At 41.6% G+C, this 21,407-nt stretch overlaps 1 protein-coding gene across 1 annotated transcript in view; it reads right to left on the bottom strand.

Annotated features, from left to right (window-relative positions):
• Dscam3 (Down syndrome cell adhesion molecule 3) overlaps nt 1-21,407 on the bottom strand; it is an 823,298-nt gene that overhangs the window by 626,940 nt on the left and 174,951 nt on the right. The window contains exon 2 of the mRNA XM_083132903.1: nt 2,905-3,082. Within this exon, the coding sequence (XP_082989029.1) occupies nt 2,905-3,082 (178 nt within the window). The remainder of the gene's footprint in view (nt 1-2,904; nt 3,083-21,407) is intronic.

Genomic DNA, 21,407 nt, shown 5'->3' with positions numbered 1-21,407 from the left:
TTTGTCTTTGAAGTTGTTGCGATTAGTGAGGGACGTTATCGAAGGAGGAAGTTCGTTCCACGCTCTTCGAGTAGATTAACTATAATATCATCTATACTTTCAGATTCTCTAATACCGTAGCTCAGATGATGATGATTATTATTATTTATTATTAAAGTAGGGTGACACTTAAGCTTACAATTTACTTTACATTGATTCTGGAACAAAGACAGCTTTTTGCCCTACAAGAAGTAGTATGCAGTTATGCTACTATAAATATATATAATTGAACATAAGAAATATATGAAAATAAACATTTTTGTAATTACGTTATATGAAGGAGGCAATGAGGTAGATGAAGATGATATCCAGGATATGTTTTTCCACGCTAGACCCGGCTGTATTTGCCTCTTTTACAAAGCAGAGGGAGTTGCTGTTCCAAATCGAGTCTAAAGCACCTCTAGCGAACGCCTTAAGTAGATGCACATACATTACTTTTATACCCTTTCAGAGAGAAAAAAATTGGTAACGTTTTCTTGCAAAGGGAGAGGAGAGAGAAAAAAGAGTTATCGAGCGTCAAGGTACACAGCATCCGCACAGGAGCAGCCGCCTTCACGAGCGTTATTAAAAAGCTTTTGACCTCGCCGTGCCTCGAGAGATCCGGGCATAACGCCGCTATATATTAGGTTGTTTGCATTCCACAGATGGGCACTGCCTCAGAGCGTAAAGAGAGTGTCTCCGAGATGAGAGTGGATGACGTCATCCTGGAGACCTCGCGGGACCTCATGAAAAGTCATGAATCAAGCGGATTCATTTCATGGAGGTCGGGATGGGGGAGAGGGTCTTTGCCTCGGCCTCATTCTCTCGTTTGGAGATTCGCTTCGACGCTCTTAGAGACCTGCGTGGAGGGGGTGGGGGAAGTTACGGTGAGGAAGGGGGTGAAATAGGAAAATGGTCAATAAATCTGGATTTTTCGGAAGGTTCAAAGTTTTAGGGCCTTTTTACTGGGTTGTCAACCTGCCGGTAGATGCTCGCACAGGAATACTGATGCTTCAAGAATTCTAAAAAAAAAAAAACTTTCAAAGAGGAAAAAAAGTTAAATTTATTATTTTAAATAGGCGACACACAGATGATTGCTCACCAGAAACAAATTGCCGACCTCCGTAGCAAAGTGGTTAGCATATAGCGCTAGTACGCCAAGAGTCTCCGTTTCGAATGTCGGCGTGGCATGGGTGTTCTTTTTGTGTGTTCCCTTAATCTATTTCATCATATCATTCCTCATCCTCATGGTCAAAGTTAGTCAAAATTGACGGAAAAGCGAATGGAAATATGAAAATCACAAAAAACGTTTGGAATTTGCACAAATTTATTTACCACCCCCCTCCCCGCCACCGAGATGAAATCCTTTTGATTCCATCCCGTTCATACGGGAATACTGACGCTCGGGAAGTAGGAACAAACCCTTTATTCGTGTATGTGCATTTGTGTAATGCTTTTCAAGTCTATAGAGCATATTTAATCAAGGTATCCCGGGTTCGATACCCGGTCGAGGCACATAGTGATTCGGCTTTCACTTTAAACTGTAGGTCCAGTCCCGATTAGCCTTTCTGTGCATAAAGTGGACTTAAAACAACAAATCAATCAATGATAAAATAGGTGAAACAAGTGTTTCGTTTATTATTTTCGTATTTCAGTGGCATGTTCTGAAAATTTGAGCTCGTTTAGCTCAACAATTCTTATTTCTTATACGAATTTATTATACACTTCCTATCTACATAAATATATACGTATATATATATATATATAATGCAGGTATGCAAGAAAAACAAAAAAGAAGTCCGACAACTTCAGGTTTTCCGGAAATGTCGATATTTTTCATAAAATTTCCCTTATCTCTGAAAATGGCCTTCATCAAGGGAAACTTGCCGCGACACAGAAACAGAAAAGGACAAGCAGATTTCTCTCGCCAACGCTGTTTCCAGTTGTGGAACTGAGTACACAGGTGCGTAATCGCTTCCGATGACCCGCTCTCCCCGTGTACAATCGGGGAGGAAACCCAATCGTCAGAAGGGTGCGCTGTAGAACGGTCAGTGGAGTACTTAAACAAGTCCATAAGTTCTTTACATAATTACTTAAATTTATTTAGAAGCTTTCTTTAATAGTTTCCATAATATATAACGAAACATTACCCATATATTAAGGCTAAATGAATAAAATACATGAATGAAAGATTTGAAAATAGTTAGTGTACCGAGGGTAAACGCGGTGACATGGAGAATACGCGACTGACCATTAGCACACTTAAATTCAAAGTTGTGTTAATATGTATCTTTTACCGATCTCAACCAAGATAAATCGCTTGAAAGTTGGGGGTAAATTTTAGTCACGAAATGCATGTACGTCCTAGTACCTAGGGTACAAATGTCTTATTTTTGGAATTTTGAAAACTCAGAGTTATTTATTCATTCGATGTCTATATATTCTGCATTTCATATTCAATTTCTCTAGTTTAATCAATTTTTACTTCGGTTTACTACTCGAACAGTGAAGTGGAATGCATAAGTATTACCAGACAAAATTTTCTAGTGTTATTAACTTTATTATATATAACGCAAGATTCATGAACTAAATTCAATTGATAATTATGCACCAGCAGTACACTCGCTTTGTTAATGCTTGTAAGATGTCGGAGAAAATCGATAAAAATAGGAAGGGACAATATTGTTCTCATACTATTGCATCCAACTATACAAGTGAACTGAAATGCATTTCTGATATTGGTTCCTGTAAAGATAAGTCCTTTTTCACACCCAACTTCGATGTCTTGGGTTCAAATCTAATCTTGTAATCATCTGGGACTTTGTACCGCACATCGCGCTAAACAGCAGAGAAGAGTTTATGAAAGAACAAATGACGTTCGCTTACCTTAGTCCCGGAACTGCTGTGACTACCGACCCGTCCTCGTGCAACCACGTCACTTCCGGTGGCGGTGACCCATGCGCGGAGCAGCTGACTTGCGAGCCTGTCGTGTTTGAGAAGGCGAGTCTAGATGGCGGCTCCAGAAGAAATACAGGGCCTTGTACTCCCAGTAGGCCCCACACACCTGCAAGCGAAACAGATTTCAAGTATTAAAAAAAATATTCTGATAACTTGCAGACCAATACAGTTAAGATTTGTACAATTCCTCAACCTGACTTGAGAATATTTGTTGCTTAAATTCCAATTAATCATTGTCCATGGCAGGTAGGTACAGTCAACGGCAATAATTATGAGACCTAGATCATGAAATATTCGCTTCCCTATAAGGCGTTGTGTGTATTGCCTAACTTTACGGCGGTCAGCTTAATGGTAAGTTCATCCACCGCCGCAAAGTTAGGCAAAACACATAACGATTTGCAGTTTTTATTGCGGGTGACTGTACACACAACTTCTATTTAGGACTAGCTGATTACCCGGCGTTGCCCTGGTATTTTTTTATCCCAATCTTGTATTAGACAGGAAAATTATGAATTCTAACTATAGTGTAAAATATAACTAATTTGAAACGTGATCGTGAATGTCACCAATTAGCTTAGCGACTTCGAAAACTATGGATTCCACACTAATCTAGGTCATTTGCGACATTTATTTTTCACCCCCTCTCAACCCCTATGCTGATAGGTGATGAACTTGGAATTGAACCGCATTGGGAGTACCATTCCATTCGCAATACAGCCTGAATGTTAGACAACCCGAGAAACACTATCGTTGTGCGGACGGCATAGAGTCACGGATGTCTGTTTGTGCGGAATTTAATATCGGTGGTTCTCGATTATTTTTACATGTCACCCCTTCCCACCCCATCCCTAGGGGGTGCCAGGGGTGTCTTACCCCCACAGTATTTATTTCCAGATTGCAAGTGATACGCGTACAAAGTTTGGTTGGAATTACTCCAGGCGTTCGAGAGTTATGCCGGAACAAACAAATATACACACCAACACACACACACACATACATAGAAGTTCTGCTATTCTCTGTCTTTCTTGATTGATTGCTTGGTTTCATTTATATTACTTCTATTTTCTTCCACATTCGACTAATCGTAAAGATGAGGATAAGTGATTATATGATGACATTGATGAAGGGACACCCATGCCAAGGCCAGGATTCGCACCCGGGACTCCTCGCGTTAACGACTCCGACATAAAGGTCAGACTGAAGATACTCTGACTTTCTTGCAAGAGGAAAATAATTGTAAACACGTGTACATTTCCACAACCTTTCGTTTGTCGGCCCTGAAAAAAGTAGAAGTCCCGAATTCGTAAATTTGGCAACACAGAACTTCCAGTTCAGAGTTTGGTTGGCTTCAGAGTCAACAGCGAGTGGCTAGCTTTGAGACAGATCCCCAAACTAAATTAAAAGTGCTGCAGTGACATATTTTCATTTGCTAATATTCCGTAAAGATAGAAACTATGAACAAGTATATACTGTAATACACGATCAAACAGAAATCGTCAGTAGAATAAGGAACATAAGATAATATTTACGATTCTTGGTCCTGAAATTGAAAAGAGTAAATTTTATAAGGGGTTCGAAATACTTAACAGTTTCGCCTCCATCGGAGAGAATTGTAATTACATTTGAGACAAATACAATTCTACAAAGAGCGGGTTATCCTTGATCTGCGGCGATAAAATTATTCTGAACACCGATATATTGTTGTTTCCACGAAGAACAATGTTGTTTAAAGTGCATCTTCCTAGTAATTTCCGAGTATTTCGTTATGTACAGTTGGTTGAGCAATACTGATTAATGTTCTAATGCATAGGTACAGTCACCAGCAATAAAAATGCTATCCTGCAATGCGTTATGTGTGTTGTGTAACTCTACGGCAGTGATAGAAGTTGTGATTGAAAACTTTTTATTAAAATCTACTTATCGTAGTGGAGTTAGGCAACACACATAACGTCTTGAATGGAAACGACTATTCTAGGATATATACTCTGTCCCAGCTATCTCTATAGCAGGCGAACGAAAACAAGTATCTGCACAAAAGTAGTGACGCGAGACGGCTCCACCAATGAACACGTGAGAGGAACGGGATCGCGTGGAGAGAGGAAGCGACTGCAGTTACCAGCCTTCGAGCAGCGTATACAGCGTTGCTCTGCGCACTCGATTTCCTCCCCTTCTCTGGTGCCATGCGCGGCCTTGCTCCAGAGATATTTGGGCACGAATTTTTTTGCCAGTCAACTTGTGAATGCGGGTTTATTTCTTGCTCTCTGATTGGCTGCTGGAAAGTTACAGTGCTTTGATTGTGACAATATCTTATTTCCTATTTTCAGCGCAAATTTGCTGGTTTCTAACCTAACCTAACCTAACGTAACGTACAGCGCAAATAAGATATTCTCACAATCAGAGCACCGTAACTTTCCAATAGCCAATCAGAGAGCAAGAAATGAACCCGCATTCACAAGTTGACTGGAAAAAGAAAAAGCGCAGTTGGGACAACGTATAGGTGTCCCATTTGTATTACCGGTGACTGTACAAATACGAGTCGCTGGTTTCTGAAGTAACCACCATCCACGCTCCTTCTCTCCCTTAGTCGAGTTAGTCGAGTATTTAGCGTATCAGTAGGAAATTTCCAGTCTCTGGAACGGAGAGTTGGATGCAGATTTAGCCAATAGTTTTGGTCACGGTCGATCCCAAATCCTCCTGCTGAGTAGGCAAATCCCGGTGTGACGAGAGGAGACTCAAATTACTCCTTCCCAAATTGGCCAAATTCCGATGTCGCCAGGTTCCGCGATGACCGCCTCGTCTGGAGAGTCACGTTCGGAGATCGGAGGTCAGCGTGCGCGACGAGGTGATGGCACCGCAAGAGTTTCATTGGTAAGGATGGGGGGACTGCATTCCAATTTGCATCGAGAACTTTTTCTCTTGTCTAAAATATTGTTGTTCCCAGAACAGTAAATACCCTTTACTGTTGACGTCGGAAACACGGGCCCTCAGATTTGGTCCACACTGAGACCTTCTCAATGTTGTGAAAGGATACTCGACCCAGGGGCGGATCCACGGGAGGAACGGTAGGGGCAATCGCCCCTCAAAACTGTCAGGTTTTTGGAATTGAATTGATGTTTTATGTCCACTTTATGCACCGGTAGGTTAATCGAAATTGGACCTAAAGTTTAAAGTGGGATCCGAACCACTGTGCCATGTGACTACACCAGGTATCGAACCCGGGACCCCTTGATTACAATGCAACAAAGTATCTACCAAGTCATCGGGAAGGCCAGGTTTTCGGGTATATCATCATACCTAATACTTTTGAAGAGCACCAAGTTTAACAGGCTTTAGAATATACCCATGATAGGCTAATCGGAACTGGACGTACAGTTTATACACTATCTACCAAAAAAGTAATTGGGCACGTGTACAAAATGGTTGTCTGGTGGTGCGAACCCGGTTAGAACCTCGTGGAGACACCTCTTGCTGCTATAACAGCAGCCACTCTGTCAGGCATGCTCTCGACTAGTTTGTGGAGGACGTCCATTGGAATGTGTCGCCATTCCTCTTGCAAGATCTCACTCAGTTGGACAATGGAATTTGGCCGAATCTTCCGAGACCTCACCCGCCAGTCTAATGCCTCACAAAGGTGTTCTATGGGATTGAGATGAGGACTCAGTGCAAGCAAGACCAATCGGTGAACATTGTTGTCGGCATACCACTGCATAGTAGCCTCCGAAACATGCCACCTAACATTGTCATCCTGGAAGTAACAGGGGTCCATTCCGTAAAAACGCCACAAGGTTGGGAGCATTTCATTGTCTAGTTTTGTACAGTATGCCTGTGAGTTCATTGTGCCACGAACAACCACCAGTGGTCCCACTAAATTATACTAAATGGTTCAAATTAGATACTAAATTAACCACCATCATAGGTGCCCAATTACGTTTTGGTAGATAGTGTATTTGGATCAGAACCACTTTACAATATGCTTCAAAAAGGGATCTAACCCAAGACTCCTTGAAAGAGTTGTTTTTGTCTCCATTGTTTTTTCGCTTTACACCTCATCTGATCGTTCAGTTTATCGTACCAATGCAAATGGTAGGAATTATGCTAACGACACACAATAATAACCATGTATTCCAGTACTGGATCCCTATTTTTGCAAAACAATTATCTCTAGAACATGGAAGTCGGCTTGGTTCCTGTTAATAATACTATATGGGTAGTCAAAAGTCTCTTAACAGCCGGCCCCTGTGGCGGAGTGGTTAGAACATCGCGCTACGAGGCCAGGGGTCCCGGGTTCGAATCCTGGCCTGGGCATGGATATTTTTGAGTGTCCATTCATGAATTTCATCATATCATCACTCATCCCCATCTTCGCAAATTAGCTATAAGTGGCACAAAAGGCGAAGTAACATAAAGCAAATCAAATCAAATCTCTTAACACGCTCTATAAAATGCAAAGGAGTTATGATGAATACAATTGGTTATGATAGAAACACGTTAGGATCAGAGGGAACCATACTTGAGTGTGTTAAGCCAAAGTTCGCCATATTGTTGGCCGCCATGGTGAATTCAACTCCAAAATTTTAAATGGACAGGAGGTGATATGATATATTAAATCAGGCTAGAATTTCACGACAAATGCAATGGTGAATGTTTTGTCGACGTACGTATCTTCATCCAGTAAAAAAAAAAGTTATGAATGCATGCTTGTACCCATTCTCTCCTTTTCGAGGTGTCATAAAGAAGCATTAAAATGCCTCTAAACTCTCAGAAATAGTACTGACGTATAGTGTGAGAAGTTCACGTGCCATTGCACATGATTTCAGTTACATTTCCGAAGAGTTGAGCTCTATGAATGGTTGTCTCGAACAATTACAGTGTGACGTTTCCATTGAAATGAAACATCCTTCACAGTAACGAGGCTAATTATTATGTTTATGGGGAAGTTAAGAAACATAATATGCGATATTTGTCATCTGATAACCAACTTTGGACAGAAACTTTCTCATAACGTTCGCATAGTGTGGTGGCGCTCCATCCTGTTGAAAACAAACATCTGAACTCTAGCAACAGTACCTTATTTCGCAAGCAAGGATGAATAAACCTGTTCACTTAAACCAAGTACCCTCCAGCATTTCCAGTTCCGTCGATGAAAAGTGGACAAACCAACCCCTTTCTCCACACCATTAAATTACCAGCACCAACCATTCGGCCGGGATCTGTCCAATGTGGGTTATGTTGTCGCCTTGTAATCATGGATTTGATTTATTGATTGATTTCGTGTTTTAAGTCCACTTTATGCACAGTAAGGCTAATCGGGACTGGACCTACAGTTTAAAGTGGGATCCGAATCACTTGTGCCTCCACCGGATATCAAACCCGGGGCCCCTTGATTACAAGGCGACGACGCTACCACTGCACCATCGGGGAGGTCTTTGTAATTATGGAGTCTCGAGTTTTACCCGGTGGAAGCATGGTTCTGATCTCATTTTTACCTCCAGGTCAGTCCTGATTTGCCTATCTGTGCAGAAAGTTGTCTTACAAGAATAATCTAATATAGGAATCATGTGGTATAATATATATTTACTTCGTTCTTACGGTGGACGAAGAATAACAAGAGTACGAAATGTCAAAATGATGCGCAGGTTACAATCATTCGATCGGAATGAACTTGATGCTGGGCTAAGAGATGAATGAATTGAATCGAACGTGGAGGAGCAACAAGTGACAAAAGAGAAACACTATATTTGAAATTAGGCTAATGCTGAAGGAAACAGAAGATTAACAACAGTTGAAAGACAGAACTGAAACAGGAAAATTACAGAGCAACGGCGACAGATGAAGTAAATGGTAGATGAACAATGTGAAAGAGGAAAACAATTATTTAGAAAAGAGACATAATGAACATGTATCTTGAAAAATACATAAACAAAATGAAACGCAATGTCAGGATCTTCAAAGCACGTTTGTACACGAAGGGGAAGCAATTAGTATAAAGCGAGCATCCCTCCGCCCGCCGGTGCAATACAGCGGAAAGGGACGGGGGGTTGAACAATCGTTATGTCAGTGAAGAGACAGCCGGAGCGAAGATGCTTTCAGAGAGGTCCGTGTTCCCAACACGAGACAACAGCAATCATCCGCTCTCTCAACAATGGGACGGAATTTCCATGAAACGCAAACAAAAGACGGTGGAGAAAGAGGACTAGGTTAGACTGTCAATTGTTCCCTCGTCACTGACTACTTGACGGAGCTTAATTGGAATCTCGGATCGGGGCTCCATCTCGTCTGGCAAGGGTTGGGATCGATGTCAATTCGAGAGGACGTCGCATCCCATCTCCGAGAGAGCGGAGGTGGAAGATGAGGTTCTTGCATCGGTAGATGCGCCAAAGAGTGTGAAGGTAAGGGAATGCACGTCTCTATTCGTCGGCACGCGGGCTTGTTATTTGCTTTCGAGCAGTGAACAGTAGATCGTGTTCCAATTGTGGAAGCAACAGCGTTGAAGATATGATCAAGAAGTTCGCGGAATGGTAAAATAAGTACAGCTAGGAGCTGCAGGTCAAAATAATTGTTTATCAAAGTACGTTTTATGCAAAAGGCTAATCGGGACTGGGCCTATAGTTTCAAGTGGACAGCGAAAGGGAAAAATCAGGCAAAACCAAGACTCGCTTGCTGTGTAGAGAAATTGCACGGTAAACCAGAGACCTACGTTCGAGTCCTATACGAGTCTGAATTTTTCGCTGACATTTTTACATAGCACAACTCCTGTATATCTCAAATCATAAGTTTACATTGCATTGTATACAAAACTGTTCCGTCCACAATTTATGTTCAACACACAAGTGATCAGATTTTTATTTTTCATGAACGAATGCAATGTATAGTATTGGACAGTCCTAACAGTCCTTTGCCAACGCCGTCCGTTTTCTTGTTCATCCGGATGCATCCAGCATGTAGTGGATTAGAAACAACATTAGTTCATCCGAGTTAATCCTGATTAAATACTATCAACATCGTCCCTCTTTAATTCAACCAGTTTACATTGCATTAACTGCCATCCAAGCCTTTCGTTTTGTAGTTCATCCAGGGTCCAAACAGCATGCAGTGGAACTGTGATCATCAACGCCGCCTGATTATGAGTTCATTCGGGTTCATCCAGTTCAAAGAGTCTATTTATACTATTAACGCCTTTCATTTTCTAGTTCATACGGGTTCATCTAGTATGCAGTGAATCCAAGACCATGAACATCGTACGTTTTCACGTTCATCCGGGTTCATAGAGCATAAAGTGGATCAACAACCACCATCACCATCCGTTTTCTGCTTCATCCTGGTTCATTCAGTGTGCAGTGAATCAAAGACCATCAACACCGTCCGTTTTCTAATTCATTCGGATTCATCTTGTATGCCATGCATAAAAAAACATCAACACCGTCCGTTTTCAAGTTCATTCGGATTCAACTAGCGTGCAGTGGATCAAAGACCAGCAACACCGTCCGTTTTATAGTTCATCTGGGTTCATTTAGCAAAAAGTGAATCAAAGACAGTGGCGTAGCGGCCGCCACCGCAACCCCCGCAATACGGGGGGCCCCGAGGAGTAGGGGCTCCGCAATATTCTCTCTCTGTGTCCCTGAAATTATATATACTCCCAGAAATTTAACATAGAGTAAAAAAAAAGAGTAAAGTGCTCCCCTGTGCTTAGCACCACGCCGCATATAGGGGGTGTGGGGGTAACGCCCCACACTTTCTTGATCCGGTCGCGAGTGGGGGTGATGTGATCAGCATCACGGCCCTGACCGCCTTTAACCCCCAGGGTTTCCCCCAGGTACCCATGTTATTCGACGCTGGGTGAGCGCCGGAGCCGCTTCCAACGTTAGAAAAGTTGCCGGATTTGAACTAGCCGGGGATCGAACCCGCGATCTTGAGCATGGTAGTCAGACGCGTTACCGACTTTTTTAAATTTTTTATTATTTTTATTTTTTAATTTTTTTTATAAGGAAATACCCCCTACACGGAGATATCCCCCAACATTCACACTTTTTCTCACTTTTACGCTTGTCAATTCTTACATTTTCTCATTTTCTTATCATCTGGAGAAACACAAATACCCATGTCTTACCCGGGACTCGATCCCCGAACCCCTGGCGTTGTAGCGCGCTTTGCTAACCACTCCGCCACGGAGGTCGACAACTGAGCCACCGCAGCCACTAGAGTATCATAGAGTATCTCATATTTTTAAAAAAATCGATATACGAAACATAAATGTGGTTCCCAATAACGTATCATATGACGTATACGATAATAAGCAGCGTATTGTCCAAGCCATAGTGGTCCAGGCAATTTGACATGTGGGCCCCCTCCGAAATGCAGAATGAACTTACTTGTTCGTAGATGACCATCGATAGGAAAATACGCTACGTAGTTTGTCGTAAACGTAGTGTAGTGTGTTAATTCAATTGTCTACAATTATGAATCCAGTATGAGCAGTGTTCGGTTGCTCAACCAGTAGATGCCTTATTGCTATACAATAAAAAATCTAAAGTTGGTAATTCATGATCTTTTACCACTAATATTAGTTACACGTGATATTTAAAATGTAACTTCCCACCAAATATTTTCAAGGAGGCTCCAAGCCTTGTCATGTTGATATAAGAGGTGAGATAAATTTCCCACATTGTCCTAACTTGTCATGTTTTACTTTAAAGGGGCCCCAAAATTCAATAGGAGGTGGAGTCAAGTGGCAATTATCCCTTTTCCCTAAGGCCCAGTACCCCCTTTTCTGTAACGCAGGGTGTATGAGTTAAATGTTACCATTACGTATTTTGCGAAGTTCATTTTTCTGATATATTGAAATTTCTTGCACTTTTCTGTCGAACCAATTTGTTACGATTCTGTGATCTGCAGTGTTCGAAGTGAACATTCCTACCTGCAAATTTCCTTGTTCGAGTTTTGGATCAACTTTAAGACAATGCAGTAGGTGGAGGAGGATGCTTATGCGAATATTCTAGCTGTGGGGGGATGCACTTTGATTTTTTTCTTAGCTGGGGGATAGCATCCCTCCTTCGTCCCTCCCTCCCACACATACTTCGAGCACTGATGATCTATTAATGAAACGGTTCTTGTTATATGAGAAAGTCATTAAGAAATATATGTCCCGTGGTCTATCGAAAAGAAATGGCATCATTGAAATTTTGAATAATGATATTGAGGTCCACTAACCAGCAAATTTAAACATCGTTTCCGTGTGGAAACACATTTTTGGGGGCCCAGTCCTTCCAATCGGCGTTTCATTGAGTGACAGATTTTCAGTGAATAAAGTCCCATCGCCGCTTTATTATCTATCTCTCAAGACTGGAGTCCGTTGCTATTTTCTCGTAGCAGACTGCAATTGACCTTGTAGCACTAGGTCACCATCGACAATCTAGAGGTCCGGTTCAACCCCCAAAACTGAAATCATAAGTTTGCTTGAGTATATAACCCTCTATTAGTATTACGATGCTAATGTGAGAGACTCTAAAGTTTGACTTGGAGCAGCAAGAGGATGGTTTTGGAGTTGAAGGCGCATCCACTTAGAAATCCCAAAAAGGAGTGTTTACTTTCCTTTAAATAATTCCCGCAAACAGTACTTTTTTTTTAAAATTGAATTGTTTGAATTGTTGTTTTAAGTTTTTAAGTTCACTTTATGCACATATAGCTGAATCGGGATTGGACCTACAATTTAAAGTGGAATCCGAACCACTATGTATCTCCACCGACTTTCGGACCTGGGACCCCTTGGTTAGAGGAAGGACTTTACCACTACGCCATCGCGGAGTCCCAGTATTTTTTTTTAATATCTGTGCAATTATATCTAATCTGATAATTTTAAAAAATGTTTCAAGCAAAAAAAATACAAAGGATCACGAACAATTTATTTGGCTGCATGAAGTTTCTGCCTCCTCCAAAAGAGAATCCTGGCGTTGAAGTAAGAGAAAATGTTTTCAATTTCTTCTTCCAGTTATCTTAGAGATTCAGGCCATCCTGATTTAGTTTCAAGAAGCTACTAATCTGATATATTCGTATAAGTCGATAACACAAAATTGGAAGGAAGAATATTTGGGTAAAAGTTAATTTCTTGTACACCTGGGGGGGGGGGGAGGAATGATTAGCTGAGTATGGTACGTGCATCCCACTCTGGCATCATCTCGATATATGCTAAGGGGCCCCCAATATTTTACATGCAGGGGAGCCCCAGAGAACTGCACTACGCCACTGATCAAAGACCATCAACACCGTTCGTTTTCTAGTTCATCCGGGTTCATCTAGCATGCAGTGTATCAAAGACCAAAAACACCTTCCGTTTTCCAGTTCATCCAGGTTCACCTAGGATGCAGTGCATCAAAGATCATCAACACCGTCCGTTTTCCAGTTTATCCGGATTCATCCGGTGTGCAGTGAATCGGAGACCATCAACACCGTCTGTTTTCTAGTGGTTGCTTACAAGTGTGCGTTCATCGTCACTTGTATGAAACAAGCCTGTCTATTTCAACCCCTCTACCACGTGCTTCACGCGCTTTCTTCGTCCAACATCCTCAAAACTTTCTAAAACCAGTTGTTATTTACATTTCCGACTCAACAACCTCTGGCTTCGGGCGTTGAATGCTTCACTTCTACCGTGTTCAACCTCGCCGAGCGGTGTTTCCTGTTTTTATCTTCTTCCCTCACCCCCTTTTCACCTACCTTCTCCATTTCCTCTTCTTTTCGCCGCGCGAATCTTGTCCTCAGAGATTCTTCCCGCGTTCGCTTTCGCCGCAAAGGCAGCTTCGGTCGAGATTAAAAAAAAGAAAAAGAAAAGTGCGAGAGAGGTGGAAGATCGTGTTAAGACTCACGCCCAGAGATGGCGCTGAAAGGGAACCGGAAGTGATGTAATTTCGGATTCCCCCCTCGTCTGGAAGGTTTTTTTTCTTGGCGAGAAAGGGGTAAACAAACAAGCGAGGATCGAAATGCAGGCGGTGGGAGGAAGGAAACGAACCGACGTGGACCGCCTCTGTCTTTCACGGGATCCTCTGATTGGATCCGTCTGTCTTCCAGTCCGGCGGTTGTTTTGGAACATCCATTTCCTGGCGGTGATTTCAGTTCGCCTCTGGAATCGCAAGGGAATTAAGCATGGAAGAAATCTACAACTTCGGAAAGAGCATGGAAGGGATAATCTTGAACAGGAATAAGTGTGGAATAATCTCGAAAGGAACAATAACCGTGAAAGGAACAATACTCGCATATATTAAATTATATGTTGTTCCTTTCACGCCTAATCCTGTAAACTACCTTCTCAATTATTCCTTTCGTGCGTATTTCGGAACTAATTTGTTTTGAAGATATTCCTTCTGAGCTTATTCGTGTTCGTGATTGTTCCTGTACGTGGTTGTTCCTTCTATTTCTTTCTCTCATATTTTCTCTCCATTTTTCCAGTCTCCGTCTACTTCTTTTATTTACATTAATTGCATCATGTGTTTCTATTTTTCATTCTCTGTATTTCCCTCTTTATTTATCCTTTTCTGTTTATTTCTTCCTGCGTTTCTATCTTTCTATATATCTTCTTCCTTTTATATCTATGTCAGCCTGCGTATCTCTATTCCTTTATCTCCTTTTTTCCTTTTCCTCTTTCGATTTCTTGTTGCGTTTCTCTCTATCTTTCTCTTCTCTTTCGATTTCATGTTGAGTTTCTTTCTTTCTTCCTTTTTCTCTCGATTTCTTGTTGACTTTTTCTCCCTTTCTTAGTTTTTCTCTTTCTATTTTTTGTTGCGTCTCTCTCTATCTTTCTCTTCTCTTTCGATTTCTTGTTGCGTCTCCCTCTATCTTTCTCTTCTCTTTCGATTTCTTGTTGCGTTTCTCTGTTTCTCCTTTTTCTCTTTCGATTTCTTGTTGCGTTTCTCTGTTTTCCTTTTTCTCTTTCGATTTCTTGTTGCGTTTCTTTCTATCTTCCCTTTTCTCTATGTCTTCCTTCATTTGTGTATTTCTCTGTTTCTTTTAACTTCGTTCTTCCTATGATTCTCTCTATTTGTTTTCTCTTTCCTTATATTTTTTTACTCTCTTACTACAATCTATCTCTTCTCTCCCCTTCTGTCTCTTTCTTATTTATCTCAAATCAAACCTTTCTTCCCCTAATTCTCATTACTGTAGTGCCAGTGGAACCATACCTCAAATAAGGGAACAGGAACATTGCAAGAGAATCTTCAACCAGGTACTTTTTTGAAATCGATTCGGTTCCAACTTCCTCCACACCCAACCATCGTAGCTTGTTTCTTTTCCTCCACCTTTAAACCGCTAGATGTCACTTCTATCTCGCTCCAGCGATGACGTATGGCCATGGGGAGCGGAGGGTCGCCAGGCATCGTAAATAACCCTCGCCGGACAAAGGGGAGGAGCAGGCGTAGCGGAAACCACACACCCAAATCTCTTCCTGTGTGAGCCATGCTAGAATGAGCTTTAAGCCCTTTCGTTGAACGTAGGAATTGTTTTGGATTATTTTTTCCCCATAGTGATGCTGCGGGATATAGAAACCATTAATGGGAATTGTTAGAAGAAAACTCATGTGCTATATATACAGGGTGTTTCAAAATTATTTTAACGATAAAGACACATTCCATGAGCAATATAACATAATCATCGATCAAATATGCCGTGAAATACATTTGAACACTTCACTTGTTTTTTGGGGGCCAAGTAGTACTAAATTCTTCCGCCAGGACTGTAACTGGCGAAACATTCTTGCACATGCTGACTACGTGGCTTATGCCACAGCTGACATATGGCAGGCATGCTTTATCCATCAGCTCGAAGGAGTAACGAAGGGTGCTCACATTGAGCATTTGTGAGTTAACTTTGCGATAATCATTGACACTTGGACAGATAGTTACATAAGATATGTGTGAAATTGCATCTTATTTTGACCATTTATGAATAAAATGTTGCAAGTTGAAATCGTTCAAATCATTTTTAAGCACGGATTACGAAGTTTCAAGTCGGGGTGAACCTTAGGAGGATAACTGAACACACTTCTCACATCATTCTATGCCTTTAGGCAGCAATAATTTAAAGAGGCACCAACAGCTAAAATAGGCAATTTTAGGCAAAACAGGATTTATGTATACGAACTTCTATACCTTGAATGTAAGAATAATTTTATATAGATCGTCTTCGTTAAAGTACAGAAATATTATTTTCGAAAATTTCTCTACGATCGAAAAACCGCTTTGATATTCCACATTATGAAATATTACATCTATTTGGAATTCCATCTAGGACATTCAAGTGAATCTTTGTGTGATGTGTTCGGTCTGTTGCCTAGGTATCTGTGATAGCTTCGTGGCAACGTAAACCTATTTTTGATAGGATAGGATAGGAAGACAGGATCACACTATGGTCACGAGAGGCCGTGTGTGTACTATACCTGTCAGACCTTTATAGTTTTAAAATGTAGACCTCTTTCATTTCTCGTAGATAGTTCTACACTTACGAAAACTATTAAAACTTAATTTCTATACAAAATAAGACTTTATGTATATTTGGCGACGAATGATGAAGGCGTTTTCTCTGGATATCCCCACGTTTTTGAGCATTCTGGGTGCTAACTTCACCCTTATCTCAACTGAAGTGAAGTTAGCTCCCGACACAAGAAAGTATTCCAGAACACATCTCTCTCTGTGTTAGAATAACGTCTTCCCTGGTTGAACTTCCAACTTTCAGTGTGAACATCTTTTGGGGAAATTTACAAAATTATTTCTGTAGTGTATGATCTAAGGGCAGGCAATATGCCATATGTAAAGATTATACTTAAAGAAGTACATTAATAAGATTTTACAACGGAATTGTGTTGTATAGGGGAGAGTTGCACAGTACCGGACAGTAACTGTTTCTCTGTATCCCCGCTAGTTGTCATGCACGTAAAGCAATAAAAACGTAAGACACGCATGCGTGGTACTGCTGGTAAATTTGGGGTAATCCAAGTCACAGATTACGTCACAACAGGCCAAGGAGTTTCGGCTTCTGCTCGTTGGAAGAAGAAAGTGAACGACGGAAGATAATTTCCAGCAGAACAATCTTTCCTGAGGGAGGAGTTTCATGAATCGTAATAGGTATTTATTAATTTATGATTAAGTAAGATCGAAAACCATTAACAATCTTTGCTATCGTGTTAACTGTGCGTCGTCTGTGAGGGAATTTCGTAGGTCTGCTCCCAGTACCGGACAGATGAAAGTAAACACCACTCGCCTTGGAATTGTGTAATTGGGTGTTTCTCTTTCTTTCATTTGGAATATCACATTATGAATGAAAACGAGAAAGGGAAGTGGAATGAAGAAGACATGAAGAGTGCAATAGAGAAAATCAGGACAAATGTATTGTCGATTAGGAACACGTGAACTTCAGCATAGGTCTACCTGAGGTTCCTGCAGAGTCTGCACCTCCTGGAGCGTCCACAGTGTCTACTTCAGATCATCTTCAACTTGAAAGAAATGGTTCTCTTAATAATTGGCACTCATTTCCTGTGAGAACACAAACAGTTCACGATAGCCCTACTTCATTTAGACATAGCACCCAGACGCCTCACGGACGAACCCAAGCACTCCATCAACCTGTTCCCACGTGTAACAATGAAATTTCTCCACTTTCATCCAATTCTAAGAGAAGGCTGACTGAAAGGACAATACTTTGTGAAACAAGTGAAATTTTGACGTCAAGCCCCTACAAGACAAATTTGAAATTAAAGAAGCCGAGGCCAAACAGAAGAAAACAAGTTCTGAAACGAGGTAAAGTCATAGAGATGCAAAGAGTGAGGAAAATGGGAGAAATATCCAAGTGCTACGTTACAGTTTTCGCACTAGACAAGAAAAAGAAGGCAGCAACAGGACAACAGGTCTCAAGTGAAGTTCAAAGGACACTGCAGTTACATAGTGATGAAAACGTAGCTAGTAGAAATCAAACTACGTATATGCAGCATTTGCCAATAGAATTTTGATGAGGACTGGGTTCAGCGTCGTAAGTCCGACGGGTGGGTCTATGTTGACTGTGCTGATGCAAAACATATTGGCTTTTATACTTGTGACCATTGCTAGGAGTGTTTTTATAAGAAAACACACAATTTGCTTACATTTAATGTTTCATAATCTTAATAATAATGACTTCATTTTTTGCTGTCCGGTACTGCGAGCCTGTTTCTTAAATTTGTCAATTGTCACTTGATTTACAACCAGTTATGTATTTCATTTCCTTTGCGCCTTAACATTTGTGTTCATGATAGCTAATGAATAACTTGTGTATCTATTGTTTGGCCAATTTTCTTTATCAACAAACAATATAGTGTCTGAAAAAATACGTTAAACACCTTAGGTGTCCGGTACTGTGCTATCTTCCCTACACACCGCAAATTTTTTCATTACATCATATTTCCAGTAAAACGAACGTTTGCGAGGAAAATATGATCGACTCGTCTCCATCCAAAATCTCATTTCCGATTCGCTCTCGATAGATTTTCCATTTGTTGCACTAAATTTCACCTTGGCACGAATTTGCACAGCAAGGCACAAAGCAGTAATGCTCGCCAGCGCCACACGCGGCGAGGAAGAAAGTGAAAAAAATTGAAGCAAAAGATCCACGAGCGCGTGCACAGCGCTCATTTGTTTCCCGCCGCCGACCGTGCTGCCACCTGTAAACCTGATTGCAGCATCATCATGGCGGAAGGTTTTGCCTTCGTCTCGCCGCTTCACCCCTTTCGAATCACTTGACGCGGACGCTTATTTGGCGCTGAAGGGAGCTAACCGTTCGCGTCACGTGATGCACGCACGGAAAGAAAGGGGGGAATTCGCCTCGTTTTTCACAATTACAGGGGGCGACAGCGCCTTCCGCTTCCTTCGCAGGGGTCCTTAAGTGTTTTAACGGAATTAATCTTCATTTCAGATGGCGCTGACGGCGACCTTTCGTCCGATGAAGCATAATAGCAATTTCTTAAAGATTGCTCACGAATATCTGTAATAGAGTCACCTTTCCAATGTATTTTACAAAGAGATGCAACTCTATGCGCGATTGTACGAGGGCTATTTTTTTTTTAACCTCCGATATGGCATCAAATCAAAACCACACTGAATAGCAAAATGGGTTTATTGACAAAACTTACGTACACGTATAATCTACTTTTCAACGTAATCACCAAGAAGATTCAGACATTTATCGAACTGATGCACCAGCTTTCCAATACCCTCTGCAAGAAAGCTGTCTCGAATCTCCTCATTGGCGTGGAAGTGTCATTCTCCCAACCACTTCTTCATCGCCGGAAAAATGTGGAAGTCACTCGGCGCTAGGTCTGGGATGTAGGGCCGGTGATTAAACACTTCCCAGTACAATCGTCGAAGAAGGTCTTGAGTTTGACGCAGCAACATGTGGTCGGGCATTGTCATGAAGCAAGGAAATCAAGACAGCATGCTTCTCCGTAGTCTGCGCAATATCTCACAGTATGCAGCCGCATTGATTGTGATCCCCGGCTCCATAAAGTTAACCAGTAACACACCTCGTACTTGGCCGGAGAGTCGATTGTAGCAGACATCTCTACGTGATGGTAGCTCAGCTTCAACTGAAGCGTTGGCCTTGGCAGTGGTGGTGGTAGTGGCGAGGGGGACGTCAATCACGCTGCCTGACGCCCCACTTCCTAGCGCTTCACGAGTCACCTGGTGGCGCCATCGGAGGTTGAAAAAATAGCCCTCGTACAGTGATGGAAAGACGTACTTCCTTCATAGGGTTTTGATTGAGTGATTGACATTTTTTGGTGCATCAGCATTTAGGATATTTGCACCAGTCACATTTATAGGGGGACATCCTCTTACCATAACTAAAATCAATACATTTCTCTGAGGAATAACATCTCCTTACCCAGGTCAAAAGGGGCACTCAGCACATATAAGAACAAAGCACAATAAACAGGACAATACACTGAGTGTAGGTCGAGACGCCAGAGCCTCGTTGGCCTGCAGTTACCAGGATGTTCTAAGTGGAGTGAGGTTGACTCTGTGAATGTCACCCCTTGCACCCCTTCCCCCATAGGGCTTTAATATGAGTAGCCCTATATGGGAAGTAGTTCTTTCCACCAGTGTGTTTAAGGTTGGGTAAACTATTCAGTGGTACAGCGCATTGTGGCGCTTGGCCTGTGCACTTTTGACTAATCGCATAGATGAGAATGTGTGATGTGATTAAATGGATGAAAGGAAACTCACAAAGAACACCTATAACCCTGTCTCAGCTAACTGTGGAGCAAGGCAGCGCATAACGTCAGAGAAGCGAGGGAAATCTATTGGCCAGAGAGAAGCAATAGACGCTGATGGGAAGGCTGGTAACTTCTGTCGCTTTCCCCCACTCCACGCGATTCCGTCCCTCTTACGTGTTCATTGGTGGAGCCGTCTCGCGTCACTACTTGCGCAGAGTCTTGTTTCCGTTCGCCTGCTCCACAGTTAGCTGGGACGGAGTATATATGGCCAGACGGGGATTCGAATACGGGATCCCTGGCGTCGTAGTGCTCTATGGTAACCATTCTGTCACGGAGATGTTGCACATATCCATGTATACTCATAAATACAGGACAATACCTCCACGATAGCATCGTCGCCTTGTAATCAAGGTCTTCCGGGTTCGATACCAGTTGGAGTGCATAGTGGTTCGGATCCTATTTAAACTGTAGGTCCGATCCCGAAAAGTATATCTCTGCACAAAGTTGACTTAAAATTTCAAAACAATATAATTCTTACAAAAAAACACCATGTCGAAAATAGCGTACACAAGGTAACAAAATTCACATTATCAGTTTCATCACACCCCAGTTTCTAACACTTCATTAAAAAGAAACTACAGAAAAATGAATTTAGAAGTTACGAAATAACCAAATTCATCATACAACTATATTTTCGTAAGTTTCATTATTTTTACGTCGCGTTTCTACTTATTGTGTTAATCGCGTCGATGAGGATCAATGACCGGAACACACAAAATAATAAACACATGTCTGACCAGGGTTCGAACCTGGAACATGTGGTTCGTAGCGCTTCACGCTAAGCACCATGTCACGAATACAAATGATTGATTGATTTAGTTTATTTTACTTCGCGTTTTGTGCCTCTTGGCTAATTTGCGAAGATGGGGATGAGTAATGAAATGATGAAATTGATGAATGGACATTCACAAACAACCAAGCCCGAGCGGGATTCGAACCTGGGACCATTGGCGGCACAGCGCGATATACTAACCACTCAGCCACAGGGTCCGGCACAAATAATTGATATTCGTTTCCGATAACTTATTACTCATCAACAGCCTTAATTAAATATCATAAGTAAATTCTTTGTGAAAGAATTACTTGTGTAAATTAGCCGAATAGTTAAAAATAACCATTAACAATCGCCGGTAATATTCTGTGTAGTGATCGA

This window comes from Lepisma saccharinum, chromosome 12, assembly GCF_977018435.1.
Source record: "Lepisma saccharinum chromosome 12, izLepSacc3.1, whole genome shotgun sequence".
In the NCBI taxonomy this organism is placed as follows: Eukaryota; Metazoa; Arthropoda; class Insecta; order Zygentoma; family Lepismatidae; genus Lepisma; species Lepisma saccharinum.
This window is presented reverse-complemented; position numbering and strand designations above follow the sequence as displayed.